This window comes from Haliotis asinina, chromosome 13 (assembly GCF_037392515.1).
Source record: "Haliotis asinina isolate JCU_RB_2024 chromosome 13, JCU_Hal_asi_v2, whole genome shotgun sequence".
In the NCBI taxonomy this organism is placed as follows: Eukaryota; Metazoa; Mollusca; class Gastropoda; order Lepetellida; family Haliotidae; genus Haliotis; species Haliotis asinina.
This window is the reverse complement of record NC_090292.1, coordinates 4,349,167-4,364,275: the sequence shown is the minus strand read 5'-3', so window position 1 is coordinate 4,364,275 and position 15,109 is coordinate 4,349,167. Positions and strand designations below refer to the sequence as shown.

Below are 15,109 nucleotides of genomic sequence, written 5' to 3'. Positions count from 1 at the left end.
ACACAGCAGGATTGTTGTGATTGGACGGATGACGAAACATGGGCCATGACAGTACTCAGAGTGGAAACTAGTTTCACACTACAGAGGTAGTAAGTGGGCTGTGACACATACGACCATGGATTTGTGATTGGGAGCCACGAGGAAGGAGGCCACATTCAGGTAAAGTGATCCACCTGTATTTCGTTCTACAATATTATTTACAGTGTCGTATCGGGCACATGGTGGGTATGCTACCCGACCTACTTAACTCTCTGGCTTCTATACCCTGTGTCTTGCGCCCAGTTGTTAAATACTGCATTGCCACGCCGCACTGCCACACGTACTGAACCCGGGTAGAGTGTTATCTAGGGAAAGACTTCCACCCGTACGCCCCCCCCCCCCCCACCCCCACCCCGCCCCTTATATTTCTTCTGGTATAGTATTTGTCTTTTCCCTCATCGTTAAAATTTATGGGGGATATGTCTGAAGTCTTACCTTATCTGGGTCTGGTTATATATGTCAAGTCTGTGGTGTTGTGACCAGTACGCCGGTAGATTCGTTCAGATACGGGTAGATCCTGTCAGACAGGGAACGCGGGTAGAGCGTGATATAGATATGCTTATATATGTCACAATTGTGGAACTTTTTTAAGTGCACGGACAGATCTTGTCAGGTACGACGAGGTTACTGTATGGCATCAATGTATGTTATTTCACAAATGACATGAACAATTCTGCCACTAGCTGAAAGACAGCAGGTGCTCTTGGAGTAAAGCTTAGTGTCTGGTATAACAGCAGCTGCATTTGCAGTCTGGGCCAGACAATGAAGTATAAGCATCAGTCTACGTAACGATGTGTGAACCAAGTCAACTAGCCTGACCACCCGATCCTTTTAGTCGTCTCTTACGACAAGCATGGGCTACTGAAGATCTCCGATCTTTCCGGGTCCGTTTATAATGAAACTCGGCACTAGAAAGATGGGAGACTGAACCTGTGGAAAACATGGCATGGCTTCATTGTGGGATTTGCATAACAGCTGGTGCTGGTCGGATGGAGAATGGTTTGGTTTAGGAAAGAGACAAAAAATGCTACTGCTCAGTACCAGAGAATTATTACACAGTATATTAGTAACAAATAGATACCCTAGATTTGAATAGTGGGGTCATTATCTGAACCATTGAAATATCCAAGGTATGTAATTTATATAGAAGAATATTTGTGGAATATATTTATATATCACATGGGAGGCCTCTATAGGCTGTTTGGTCGGTGTTTACGGGCTATATAGTGTATGTGTACACACCAGATACATGTAGCCGGTGTATATAGAAGCTATAATCGGTGTAAATAGGTCAAGTTTGCTGGTGTATAACATAATCGCTGCCGCACCCTGTTGCCTGCTGTGGTGTCCGGCTGTACACCCTGCTACCCGTGACGTGACAAACCGTGGGCCACACCCACATTGCCATGATGGCGGCTCAGTAGTATGGATGAGCCGTTGGGGCATAATGTTACCTTGACTTTCAACAAGGAAACACACGCAAACATATTCTCAACAGGTCAGTTTAGTAGCCTTGGTGGTCAAGTCGAAGACTCGTGGTTGAATGTCATCGATGATACCATACATACCGTCCACAAGCATCACTGACCAATGCCAGTGCACATGGGACAAAAAATAATATATAGCCATACCAATAAAACATTTTAAAAGGAATGGAATAAATTGTCACATTTTCCCATATTTTCTCTTCATTGTCTGTTTCCTCATTTGGAAGGAAGTTGATGGTGACCTCTTCATTTGCAGTTTATCAATCATGTAAATGCAGGATCTCCTACTTTTTGCAATGGTGTATTGCTAGTAAACCTTCTCCGATATACCACGTATACAGTGAAAATCTCAAATCTCACTTTAGCCTTCTAGACGCAGAAGTCGCGAATACCCACCGTGAATGTGTTCGAATCTCAGATTCCCTTTGTCGCGGTGCAATGTTGAAATGTAGCACATTATTATCTTATTGTTGTTGTGATAGAACTCAATTTATGCCTCTCAGGACATGGGTCCGAAAGCAGATCAACTCACCCGTATAGTTGTGAAAGGTGAACATCAACCGATACACAGGGAACACATCCCCAAATAACATTGGCGGATTCAAGGATTCAAGATTGACAAGCACATGAAATGATCTAACGGTGGTGCACTAATATTCCCATTTTTTTTCTACTTCCAGGCGTCAACATGAAGAGACTTGAGGGGCAGGTCTTGCTGCTGATGGTGATCTCCGCATTTGTCGTCATCATTTTCGTAAACCACGTGACCAAAAGAGACAACGTTTCCATTCAAAGAGATCTTAGCTTGCGCGAGCTCAAACAGCTGATCAAAGAACAGATTCAAGCTGAAGAGAAGCATTTGTCTCATAGACAGAGGACATCCTTGCAAAATGTGGTTAACATACAGAGTGACATTGTACGTCGTAAAAAATCAAAAGAAAAACGCAAAATCAATACGAGACTAAATCAAATGAACTCATCTACCGAAATCATCACGTCTGAACGTTCACACGTAAGCAAGAAACGTTATATTGTTCATTTATGTGACAGTAGTCGCGCATGCGCTGGTTGGGGCGACAGACAAAGGGGCGTGGTCGCTGCCTATCTGCTTGCCATCGTGACCAACAGAGTATTTGTTCTTAATATGACGTCACCGTGTCCAGTGCGCAAGTTCCTTCAACCACACAAGTACAACTGGGAAATCCCTGATTCAGAATTGGCGGGAAAATCTGACATAACAGTTGGCGGTGTTCGCGCAACAGACTATCACAAGGTGGCTCGCTTCCAGGATTTCAATAAGGTGTATGATTATGACGTTATCTATTTAAGATCAAACAGCGACCTGTTGAACATCATCAAATCAAATCCTCTTTATAAGGACAGGATTCCTGACTGGGCTAAAACACATCGCCACAGAGCTTTCAAGAACGGCTGGGAAAAACTAATGACGCCAACAAATCACATAAAGAAACAAATACACTCTCTTCTTAAAGGCGTCGATCTCCAGAAACAGGGGGACCTCGTTTGTGCACATGTGCGGATTGGTAAGAACGCGCAGCTACCAAACGACTCTCCCAACCGGAACTCCATCGAGTCAGTAGATGCATTATGGGAATTCCTTGACCCGTATGTAAAGAATGCAACTCGGATTTTTATAGCAACTGACTCAATGGAGGTAAGAGAACTCGCGAGGAAGAGATTCGGGCAGAAAACACTGGACAGTGGTGGTACGATTATACACATTGACAGACAGAGGAAGAGCGGGTCAGCATGCGATGGCTTCGAGACGGCCATCTTGGAACAGCTGATCTTGACAAAATGTCATGTGCTAGTTGTCTCTGCAAGTAACTTCAGCATCAGGGGGGCGTTCCTAAGGGGGACCAATGACAAGCTGTTTATGTTCAGAAACGCAACCGTCAAACCTTTCAACATGGGTACCTGATGGGTATAGATATGACGTCAGTCTGTCCAGCTGCCAGGCTCCTCGTGGAGCCACTGTGGATGCATTTTATTTTGATTTGTGGTGCGAACTGAACATATTTTATTTCTTTAAGGTTTACTATTATTTTTCAGTGATAAGCGGCTATTACAGTTTCCTAGGAGATATCATACCATGGAGGAATATTTAAGGAAGTCCTTCAGAAAAGACAGCATTGAACATTTCATGGATATAGATTCTCACTGTCCAGACAGTATTGGAAAGACGAGAGTCCTTAACTTATGTTGTATTCGGGTGTACATAGTATAATGCGGTCGGTATTGTAAATGTGTTGGTTTACAGAGAGAACTAGGAACTCCGACACGTGTGGGCAATGCGTTTCTGTGTGCGGACGTTCGGTATTGTTGTGATTGTACAGATATCTCGTTTGTACCATACATTAAATGGGTCTGTGTATTTGTATATATATGTGGATATGTGTGACATAAAATTCATAATGAACACGTTCCTGGGCAACTGGCTGCAGACGAATCTCATTAAGGCCCGGGCCTGATGTATATGTGAAGTCATAGCCTAGTTGGAATGTTTGTATATGAAATAACACATACCTGTCATCATGTGTTTGTCTCAAAGCCTCTTGACTCAAAGCAATCTTTGATTACCCAGTCGGTTATCCTCGGGTGATTCCGTGAACTGGACTGATGAAGACCGAGGTGACAGTGTGATTGTGGTAGCGATTCATTCAGTGGTGGCGATGCGATCTTTGTCTCAATGGGGAAATTATATATTCTGAAGGAAATAGGGTGTTTGCGCCTACCACCACGACGGTTCTCCACACCATGTGTTGACTGGCTGGAATCTGTTTACGGAACAGCACCGTGTAGCACCATCTTGACACATTCAAGTCACTGAGAACCAATGTATATTTATTGCGGGTTATATTTTATTGTAATAAACCGTGTTAAATGAAACCCCCGTTTTGGTGCTATTTGACATCGCGAGTATATGACATCTCGTTTTTGAATACATGTACTTGCTCTTACTGCGACGGCGCGAATAGTTACAACATTGCTGATGCGGCGTTGTGTAATATTCACTCACTCTTGCTTATACGAAATAAAAACAAACGGAATTTAGGGCTGTGTTGTACAGACGGTACCGTGGTTTGAGATACACAGGGTTATTGACAGAGGGAAGCAATCTGTCTTCAAAAGGGAAGTGTGCAGGCCTCGAGGTTTAAGCGTTCTCTGTTGATTGAAGTGGTGTTCCTTTAGTCCTTGAGTATAGTTCTTACTTTTCTACGCAGTCAAGATGAACAAAAAGAGCCGTTTATATTGAAATGATTTATTCGAAGTCGTAGTAGATAGCCTATGGTAGGATGATATTGTTTTCACACTTGCAAAGGGGGCATCCATTGGCATCGTGAGCCATCCTCCCCGTTGGGCAATACAGATCGCACAGCGCCATCAGAGGGTTGAAGCAGATGGCCTTCTTTGCAGGCTCGGGGGCGTCGGAGGCTTCAGGCCCTGAAAGTAGATATCATCATCATCATCATCATCACCATCATCATCGTCGTCGTCGTCGTCATCATCATCATCATCATCTATTATCCATGTATGGTCACGTATTGCCAGTGTTACATATATCATAATTATGTGGACATATCCCTTTGGCCTTGCAACATTGTTTCTGTATTTCGTCGTCTGTGACGTCATTCAACAACTGAACATGACGTCAATGAACGTGTCAGTCACACTTGCTAACCGTGTTTTTCTGTACATTAAAACATGGATAATAAGGAAATTATTCCACCCATACCACGCGTACGAAACCCGTGTAATATTACTTATTATAATATGTTTGACACATTTGTTCATGCAATAAGCCTATGTTTGATAACTTTCCAGTTTTTCCGATATACACACTATCAGATGTTCGCAATTGTTCTGAAGTTTACTATTACTATTCGTTTTTCTTTGTATAACTACTAACCATTTTATACCGGCCACTTAATAGGGAGTTTTGTATAACTATTATCTGTAGGTAAATCAGTGATAATTTGATATTTTCAGAATCAGTAAATGTCAATGTCAGTACAATTAAAATAAATTAAGGTTCTTTTGTACAAATAAGGCAATAAATGTAGTTGTTCCCAGAAATAACCATTTTTATCAATTTGTCAGTATATTGTTTTCTGGTATTAGCAGTAGCTGCAACCTTCCTGCTTAAGTGGATAATCAATATCATTAACTCATCGGCCATATATATAATCGCATGTTAGTTTTGGGCTTGTTGTCTAACAACGGCAATATATTCCAGCAGTTGCATGGCAACGGCCTGTAAATAATGGAATCTGGACTAGAAAATCCAGTGATCAACAGCATGAGCATAATGAGCATTACAATCCACTCAGTTAGGACACGATGACATGTGTCAACCAAGTCAGCGAACCTGACCACCTGTTAGTCGCCTCTTAATACAAGCATGGGATGTTAATTGTATCTCGGATATTCACGCGTTCAGCTACACGCTATCAATACGTTCTTCGATCCTCAACCAAAATCAGGACCAAGACGCTACATCAGCAATCAAAATTGTCCTCAGCTCCTTGGGAAATATACAACCGTGCTGACTTGAGTAACTCTAGCAACCCTCCCTACCGGGTACCCAGTTACCAGCATCCGAGCAAGTGAGTTTAGTTTTACGCCACTTTTAGCGATATTTCTGCATTATCACGGCTGGCCACAAAAGAAATGATCTTTCACACATTGTACCCATATGAGAAATCGAACCCGTGTCACAAAGGCGTGACGATCAAACGCTTTGATCAGTAGGCTACACTACCGTCCCTCACTAACTCATACTCACAGTTACACTTGCAGATGGGGCAGCCGCTGCTGTCGAGGACGTTGCCGAAAGGGCAGTACATCATGCAAATAGGTCCACAGATTTTACTTGGGGCGGCTGGAATTGACAAAATATGAAACAAACGTTGATTTCATTACTGCGTGTAAGACATCTGAAGTTTGCCACTATTTGGGCACGGTAAGAAGAGTTTCCTCCCGAACATTGTAAGCTTAAATGGATGACCTGTGCTTAAACTACACGGCATACAAATGGCAAATGCGATACAAACCACGCAACCTCATCTACTATCATATTCTACCGAGTCTAACACCCCCTTTTGCCTTATTCTCCCTTTCGTCGTCTCTCTTTCTCCGTTGTCCCACAATTCCCCCTCGCCCAACCCTTTCTCTCCTCTCCTTCAGCGATGTACACTTTCATCTCTCGCGCCATGCTGTATGCTTTTCTTGTCTCATGCCCGCCACCCGCAGTTACCACCCCTGTTCCAACGAAGGCCATTCCACCGCCTACCGCTAAATAAAGAAAACTGACCGTCATTTACAACAATGTTAGGGTACCAGGGCCATCAACACTTCGAGAAATCTTATTACCCACAATTTTACATTGAGAAAATATTTGAATAATTATGAATACGCTGTGTCCCTGTGGCGGTTTTAGCTTATTTACACTTAGTAAGTTTATAACAATATGAAGGTGGTCCGTAATTGATTAAGCCGAGTCGACTAGGCAATGCAGTGATTAACGGCATGAGAACCACGATTTGGGTACGATGTCATGTGCCCACCAAGTGAACGAGCCTGACGACCTGATACCGTTAGTTGCCTTTTACGACAAGCATGAGACCACAGGTGACTTCTTGTCATTTACAAGAGCCACTAGTATCCACTTTGTCACGTGTCTACTTTTCTACCAAGCCCTTCTTCTCACTCAGTATTTTCTTCGTTTTCCATTCTCACCCTCACTCTCACTCTCACCCTCGCTCTCACCCTCACCCTCACCCTCACTCTCACCCTCACCCTCACTCTCACCCTCACCCTCACCCTCACCCTCACTCTCACCCTCACCCTCACCCTCACCCTCACCCTCACCCTCACCCTCACTCCCACCCTCACTCTCACCCTCACCCTCACCCTCACCCCCACCCTCACTCTCACAGTCACCCTCACCCTCACAGTCACTCTCACCCTCACAGTCACCCTCACCCTCACCCTCACTCTCACCCTCACAGTCACTCTCACCCTCACAGTCACCCTCACCCTCACCCTCACCCTCACTCTCACCCTCACAGTCACTCTCACCCTCACAGTCACCTCACCCTCACCCTCACCCTCACCCTCACAGTCACTCTCACTCTCACCCTCACAGTCACCCTCACCCTCACCCTCACCCTCACTCTCACCCTCACAGTCACTCTCACCCTCACAGTCACCTCACCCTCACCCTCACTCTCACCCTCACAGTCACTCTCACCCTCACAGTCACCTCACCCTCACCCTCACTCTCACCCTCACAGTCACTCTCACCCTCACAGTCACCCTCACCCTCACTCTCACCCTCACAGTCACTCTCACCCTCACCCTCACCCTCACCCTCACTCTCACTCTCACTCTCACTCTCACTCTCACTCTCACTCTCACCTCGCTTCACTTCATCCCAGCCCAAAAGCCCCTCGTTGTTAAAGAGTTCGATTCCCCACATGGGTACAATGTATGAAGCCCATTTCTGGGATCCCCCACCGTGATGTTGCTGGGATAATGGTAAAAGCGGCCTAAAACCTCACTCACTCACTCAGGCACCTCATCATACCCCACTGCACTTTGATTACTTACCAGAGACCGCGACGACAGCCAGGAGGAGACATAAAACGACCTTCATGGTTCTCCGATGTCAGGGTTGGACTAATGGCCACTGTCAGGTGTCCGAGATATAGAACCGTCGCCACTACAGCTTCGCACATAAACATGTCACACTTATTTCACCATCATGATAACTAAAATCGGTTGTCACGTGCGCTCTGTAGTTTTTCCTTTTCACGGTTGTCTTCTTCTTCCTCTTCTTCTTCTTCCTCTTCTTCGTACTCTGGGATAGTGGGATCAGGTTCGTGTTATAGAACTTGAGTGAAGGGGGGATACATCTTTTTGAGAAGAGGGTTGTGGTTATGGTACACTGTTCATTTTCGCCAATTTTCACGGGTTCCAATAGTCATTTGATAAATTTTCAGGACAAATGAGGGGTGTGCATCCCACCTCAGGATCCGCCTATGTAATACTGACGTTTAACAGGTTTTACTTATGTGAAAATTTCCCAAGAGATTTCTGTCCCAAGTTTAATGTGCAGCGTTGAGAGGAGGGATTATTTTTGCATAGCCCTGTAGTGCCCCTCGGCGTCAGGTGGTGCTCTCTCACGACAATCCCCAACAAGGAAGATAAGACCACGACATACATGGTAACATGCCTTTCTGTAACATTACCTTCTATTTAGTGCATAATGTGTCAAACAAATATTCATGGACTTCTATCTATCAAACACATATTAACACATTTCCCTTCATCAGAACACATGTTGTACATTCACATTTGTTATGAAATATACAACTTACTCAGTCTTGATTAAACTGTCCAGTCACCGTGCAATATGCTCATTAAACATCAATAAATAATATATCATCCATGATTTATTGATGTATATATTGTATACTTGTCACACGTGCGATACTATTACAGATTTACTCATACATTTTTATATTTATCAAAAATTATTCTCAACAAAGGAAATCCGTATTGGAGCAAGTCGCTGTGCATAGTGTATCTCGTATATGATACGACCCGTGAAGGTCCCGGGTAGAATAGGCCTTCAGCAACCCATGCTTTGACAAAAATGGCGACTATGCTTGTCGTAAGAGGCGACTAACGGGATCGGTGGTCAGGCTCGCTGACTTGGTTGACACATATCATCGGTTCAAAACTGCTCAGATCGATGTTGATCGATTGTTGATCACTGGATTGTCTGGTCCAGACTATTATTTACAGACCTAGCTGGAATATTTCTGAGTGCGGCGTAAAACTAAACTCCCTCACTCCCTCACTCCCTCACTCCCTCACTCACTCACTCACCAGTCAATTAACAAACGCGTCCACTCCAACCTTAAACTCATTAATCACAGATGAAGTTAGTGAGCTAGTCGGCACCAGTCTGTCCTGTCGGGTACATCCTTTGGTCAAGTGCAGATAAGGTCGCAGCAGGACCACCAGCTAGGTCGTATATCTAAAATCAACTTTACCATGTACCATCCTCTTTGTCCTGTCGTGAATGTCATGATCAAGTGACGACACCATCATCATCTCTATCACCGTATGAGAGAAGGTCAGACATCACATGATCGTCCCATGCCAGTTCGTCTCAATGTGCCCAGCAGTTAGCAACAACAAAGGCCCAACGGTCAACAGGATTCTGAGAGATCCTGCCTACTTTAACATCGCCCATGAGACATTCAGACTACATATCCTGTAGAATCCTGCCATTCTACTTGGATGGCGGCACAAAGAAGGGTTTCTCTCCCTGCCTGAAACCACACAGCGTTACATGCAGTCACTGACGGTGGCCTTCAAACGTTTTCTGCGTTCGTTTGATGAGGGCCTTCTACACATGACACAGAAACCACAGAAGACTACACCATCAGGGTTCAATCATCCATGCTGCATTCGACATTGCCACACTCTGTGATAGTAGCTACTGCAATCAATGGGCTACTCCCACAGATTAACTAGTGGGTGTACACGAAGTGCCAACAACCCTTGACGAGGTTCGTTACCAGGCACAGGTAGCTGCACAGTCGTTGGTGGACATGTTGATTAACAAACATGGTGGCCGTGCTGATCACAACAAATGTGGCCTGTGCTGTGCAGTCAGCATTTCCTTAAACTGGTCTTCAGCAGCGAAAACCCTGGGAATATCACCACAGGCAACAGACACCCTCCCAATCACCACAGCAGCAATACCAACTACCATCGCCACAACAGCAAGAGTACCAACCATCACCATCACCACGGCAGCAGGAGTACCAACCATCACAACCACCATCACCACAGCAGCAGGAGTACCAGCCATCACCATCACCACAGCAGCAGGAGTACCAACCATCACCATCACCACAGCAGCAGGAGTACCAACCATCACCATCCCCACAGCAGCAGGAGTACGAATCATCACCACCACCATCACCACAGCAGCAGAAGTACCACCCATCACCATCACCACAGCAGCAAGAGTACCAGCCATCACCAAAGCAGCAGGAGTACCACCCATCACCATCACCACAGCAGCAGGAGTACGAATCATCACCATCACCACAGCAGCAGAAGTACCAATCATCACCGTCCCCACAGCAGTAGGAGTACCAATCATCACCATCCCCACAGCAGCAGGAGTACCAACCATCATCACCACAGCAGCAGGAGTACCCATTATCACCATCCCCACAGCAGCAGGAGTACCAACCATCATCACCACAGCAGTAGGAGTACCAATCATCACCGTCCCCACAGCAGTAGGAGTACCAATCATCACCATCACCACAGCAGCAGGAATACCAACCATCATCACCACAGCAGCAGAAGTACCAATCATCACCATCCCCACAGCAGCAGGAGTACCAACCATCACCATCACCATTACCACAGCAGCAGAAGTACCAACCATCATCACCACAGCAGCAGGAGTACCAATCATTCCCATCACCACAGCAGCAGGACTACCAACCATCACCATCACCATTACCACAGCAACAGGAGTACCAATCATCACCACAGCAGCAGGAGTACCAACCATCATCACCACAGCAGCAGGAGTACCAACCATCACCATCACCACAGCAGCAGGAGTGCCAATCATCAACGTCATGAGCACCAAGGCAGCAGTACCAACCATCACCACAGCAGTAGGAGTACCAACCACCATCACCACAGCAGCAGGACTACCACTCATCACCACCACAGCCATCCCCATAGCAGTATCACCAAGCACCCAAGCAGTATCTAGCTCCACTTCATCAACAATATGGCTGAGCGCAGCCACAAGGACCACCCAGCAGCCGACTTTGGACTCCACAGCATCTTCAAAGCAGATGTCGCGGATGTTTTTTTGGTTCTGTCACAATTGCCCTCGTAGGAAAACAATGTGCACCTATTGTAGTCTCATAGGTTACTATGCTAAAGTTTGTATGTGTGCATCTTATGCTCAATGTAACCAGGCAGAAAAGATATGGACACCTGAATCACAGCATTCTGGCATCAGTTAAGAGTCAGCTTTTGTACCACTTGTGGCACCCTTGACAAAAAACAATGTTCATCCTAAGGTAAACAAGTCAGAAGCCCAGCTCTTGTTGGAACACGTGCTTCAGTTAGCTGTGTCAGCATGAGGTACTTACACAAGGTAGGTATTAAACCCTTTCATTTTGGTCCTGTTGTTCCTAAGTCATCCCCGACCTTAATGAAATCATTGGCATAGAAGGTGAAAAACACCCTGTTCAAGGTTCTATTTCTGTTGACATCAACATAGGTTACATCTATGTCTCCATATGTTTCCATACCCCACACCACACTCCCATCTTAGGCACTGACTTGAGTCCAACAAAGTCACCACCGACCTGCCGTCAAAGTGCTAACACATACATAGAGGTCTTGTGTCTGTCTCTGGCATCAATCAGTGGAGGTCGTGTGAGACCACCCAAATCCTTTGTTCTTCCTCTACACCCTCAAGCTGACATTCCAATTTCTCAAAATTTCTGACTGTCAACAAAGTCAGTTTTTTTCTCCTGGAACAAATTCTAACATGAAATGACATGAAACTCCAAGATGCCAAATGTCTCATTACAAACAATCCTGTGTCAGCTTGCACAAGATTATATAATGCAGGTGACAGGCATGTCACACTATTTTCAAAACCTGCCATTGTTGTCTCAGAGATTGACCCTACATCTGTCCTTGACCTGCCTGACACTTCTGATTCTGACACTCCTTCTTCTACTACAAGTGCTAACACGTCACATTACAAGGCTCTCCTGGACTTCGGAGCCAAGGAACCTTCCTATTCTGTTGGAAATCAGGTTCTAATGACTGACACCCCACCCCCCACCATGTCAAAACTGGCCGTTTCACCTGATAATGCACCAGACAACACCTACTCATCATCTTCCCTAGAAGACGATCAACTGTATGCTGTAAAAGGCATTCAGAAAACCAGAAGGCGATCAGGAGAAACCTAATTGAATGGGAAGGCTACCCACAGCATACCTGGGAGCCAGCCTCGAAAATTGGTCCTGAACTGATAAGTAATTACCACTCTTACAGAACCAGATCGGGCACAGACGAAAACGGAAACACAGATGTTTTGCAAAATCACAGGTCGTGATATTCCATGGTATGCCTTCGGACAATATGTCAACTTTGGTCAGGATAGATGAGCTCTGACCAACCTTTACAGGTAATCACTTTGTCTTGTGTTTTATAAGTGCTACGTTGTGAAATGTTGCGGCCACAACGTTCCTGCATGATTGTGATCCGATCTGAAATGTCCCTTGGTTCTTGTTTTGTCTGAGGTCCATCATGGGGAGTCACTATCCCTTCCCTACCTGTGCTTCCTGACCTCACTGTCTTTTTGCCAGCAATTCTAATCTTGGACTCGACACAACAACAATTTACTCCTTGAACTCATTTCTGGTCCTGACTGTGTCACTACTCCATTCTGTCCACATACACTGTGTCCCTCCTACAAACACATCCACCCCTCTTCTATAATAGTAAATCATAACTTTCAGGACCTTTCTTTCCCATTCACATTTCCCTGTCCTGATTTCCATGTCACCAATAAACTAACCGACCGTTCACACAACCTTCCCACAGTCTCGGTCTCCTATCGCCCGCAAATGACACAACCTCTTTTAGCACCCCTTTAACGCATATATTTTAATAGTCCATTAGGGGGGGTGGGGGGGTGGGGGTGGTTGGGAATCAAATGGCATGTTTTAAATGTCTTTTAGATGGCAAATATTTAGGGAACGCTGAAACATCCCTCATTCAACCTGCTTCCATTACCTGCTATGTATCTCTTCATGTTTTCAGTTTCCTTTTCACCTGTCCATCATTTTAAATTGTCCCTGATGCCTTATGCTGCAGTATGCATTTGTATTTCAGATCAAATAATTGTATTTTAATCCTTGTACTCTCATATTTTCAGACTGCCAACCTAATGTACATCGTATTTTTTTCGTCAAGGGCTCTCTTGTGCATTTCTTTGAATCTCATTGTACACCCTCGGTATTTGTAACCCTTTCTTTGTATTTGTAATAGCTTTTGAGGACCAAAGCTCCACGACGCCCAGGGGTATTATTACAGTGCTTATATTTCCTGATATATTTCTATATTTTTCAAAAATTGTTCTTAACAAAGGAAATCCGTATAGGAGCAAGTCCCTGCGCATAGTGTATCTTGTACTAACTTGGCAAGCACAGCGGCAGTCAATTAGCAAACGCATCCACGCCCACCTTGAACTATTTAATCATGGATGAAATTAGTGAGCCGTGTCGGCATCGGTCTTGCTTCTCGTTATTAACTTCCAGTGACGTCATTCTATTGTCCTTGGAATCTCGCTTCTTCAGGCAGTTGTCTACACATGGTCCCTCTGACCCGTGCAGTATCTTAATAATGTCCCCCTGACCAAAGCATTATCTTAATAATGCCCCTCTGACCAAAGCATTATCTTAATAATGTCCCTCTGACCCGTGCATTATCTTAATAATGTCCCTCTGACCAAAGCACTATCTTAATAATGTCCCTCTGACCAAAGCATTATCTTAATAATGTCCCTCTGACCCGTGCAATATCTTAATAATGTCCCTCTGACCAAAGCATTATCTTAATAATGTCCCTCTGACCCGTGCAGTATCTTAATAATGTCCCTCTGCTCTAGAATTTTGTCTTATTACTCGTTTTGAAGATTGATACGACTTTGTCTTCACATCACTCAATATGATCGTAAAACATGGCATTATTGATAATTTTCAACATGTTGTTCTGACATTCGGATTCGAACCCGTGCCCCGTCACTTATTGGGCTGGCATGTTTATCCACTAGACTACGAAGGATCGTTGTGCAGAATGAGATTGTTTCTCGCAACACAGGTAGTGCAGACAGAACGTCTGCAGGGTACGGTTACTGTGTACGAAGCACGTACGCTGCGCGTGCAAGGCCAGGCGTCGGCTGCGAGCCTCACCCCATTTTGTCGGTAATACACAATATTGAATTATGTTTAAAGTGTATATTATTATTGAAAAGTAAGCCCTCTTCTCTTAGGGATTTCCCGTGGGAAGCGGGCTTACTTTTCAATAATGTCCCAGTGTAGATAAGTAGTCCTATCGCAGAAGGAGCACAACGAACTCATTCTTTCCTTTCTTGTTTCAAGGCTCACTCGACACAAAGTGGCCAGTGAAGGTCCGGGATAGAATAGGCCTTCAGCAACCCATGTTTGCCATAAAAGGGGATTCTGCTTGTCGTAAGATCGAGTGGTCAGACTCGCTGACTTGGTTGCCACATGTCATAGGTTCCCACTTGTGCAGACCGATGCTCGTGCTATTGGTCACTAGATTGTCTGGTCAAGGCTCGAATTTTTACAGACCATGGCCATATAGCTGGAATATTGCTGAGTGCGGCGTTAAACAAAACTCACAAACAAAGCTGTCTTAATACCGTGCATACATCTAGTATATGAAATATTGAGTAAACA

General features: G+C 44.8%; 3 protein-coding genes across 3 annotated transcripts; 2 read left to right on the top strand and 1 right to left on the bottom strand.

Annotated features, from left to right (window-relative positions):
• On the top strand, window positions 1–4,733 carry LOC137259293 (uncharacterized). Its single transcript, XM_067796926.1, has 2 exons — window positions 1–159; window positions 2,207–4,733. The coding sequence occupies exon 2, from the start codon at window positions 2,215–2,217 to the stop codon at window positions 3,466–3,468; it is 1,254 nt and encodes a 417-aa protein (XP_067653027.1). The 5' UTR covers window positions 1–159; window positions 2,207–2,214; the 3' UTR covers window positions 3,469–4,733.
• Window positions 4,734–4,793: 60 nt separating this feature from the next.
• LOC137259301 (antistasin-like) lies at window positions 4,794–8,292 on the bottom strand. Its single transcript, XM_067796933.1, has 3 exons — window positions 8,160–8,292; window positions 6,334–6,429; window positions 4,794–4,991 (listed from the first exon to the last, which is right to left on the bottom strand). Exons 1-3 carry the CDS (start codon window positions 8,203–8,205, stop codon window positions 4,834–4,836), a joined length of 300 nt encoding a protein of 99 aa, XP_067653034.1. The 5' UTR covers window positions 8,206–8,292; the 3' UTR covers window positions 4,794–4,833.
• A 1,440-nt stretch (window positions 8,293–9,732) lies between these two features.
• On the top strand, window positions 9,733–11,231 carry LOC137260368 (snake venom metalloprotease inhibitor 02A10-like). The gene is given in 2 exon segments (XM_067798043.1): window positions 9,733–9,836; window positions 10,292–11,231. Coding segments are annotated over 2 exon segments (1,044 nt in total).
• The last annotated feature ends 3,878 nt before the right edge of the window (window positions 11,232–15,109 follow it).

What these genes read in the sequence shown, in the direction of transcription:
- LOC137259293 (XM_067796926.1), top strand. Translation starts at nt 2,215, where the DNA reads ATGAAGAGACTTGAGGGGCAGGTCTTGCTGCTGATGGTGATCTCCGCA.
- LOC137259301 (XM_067796933.1), bottom strand. Translation starts at nt 8,205, where the DNA reads ATGAAGGTCGTTTTATGTCTCCTCCTGGCTGTCGTCGCGGTCTCTG. An exon ending in GGCTGTCGTCGCGGTCTCTG is followed by an intron (nt 6,430 to 8,159) that starts GTAAGTAATCAA and finishes TGTCAATTCCAG; the next exon opens with CCGCCCCAAGTAAAATCTGT. An exon ending in CCCCATCTGCAAGTGTAACT is followed by an intron (nt 4,992 to 6,333) that starts GTGAGTATGAGT and finishes ATCTACTTTCAG; the next exon opens with GGCCTGAAGCCTCCGACGCC.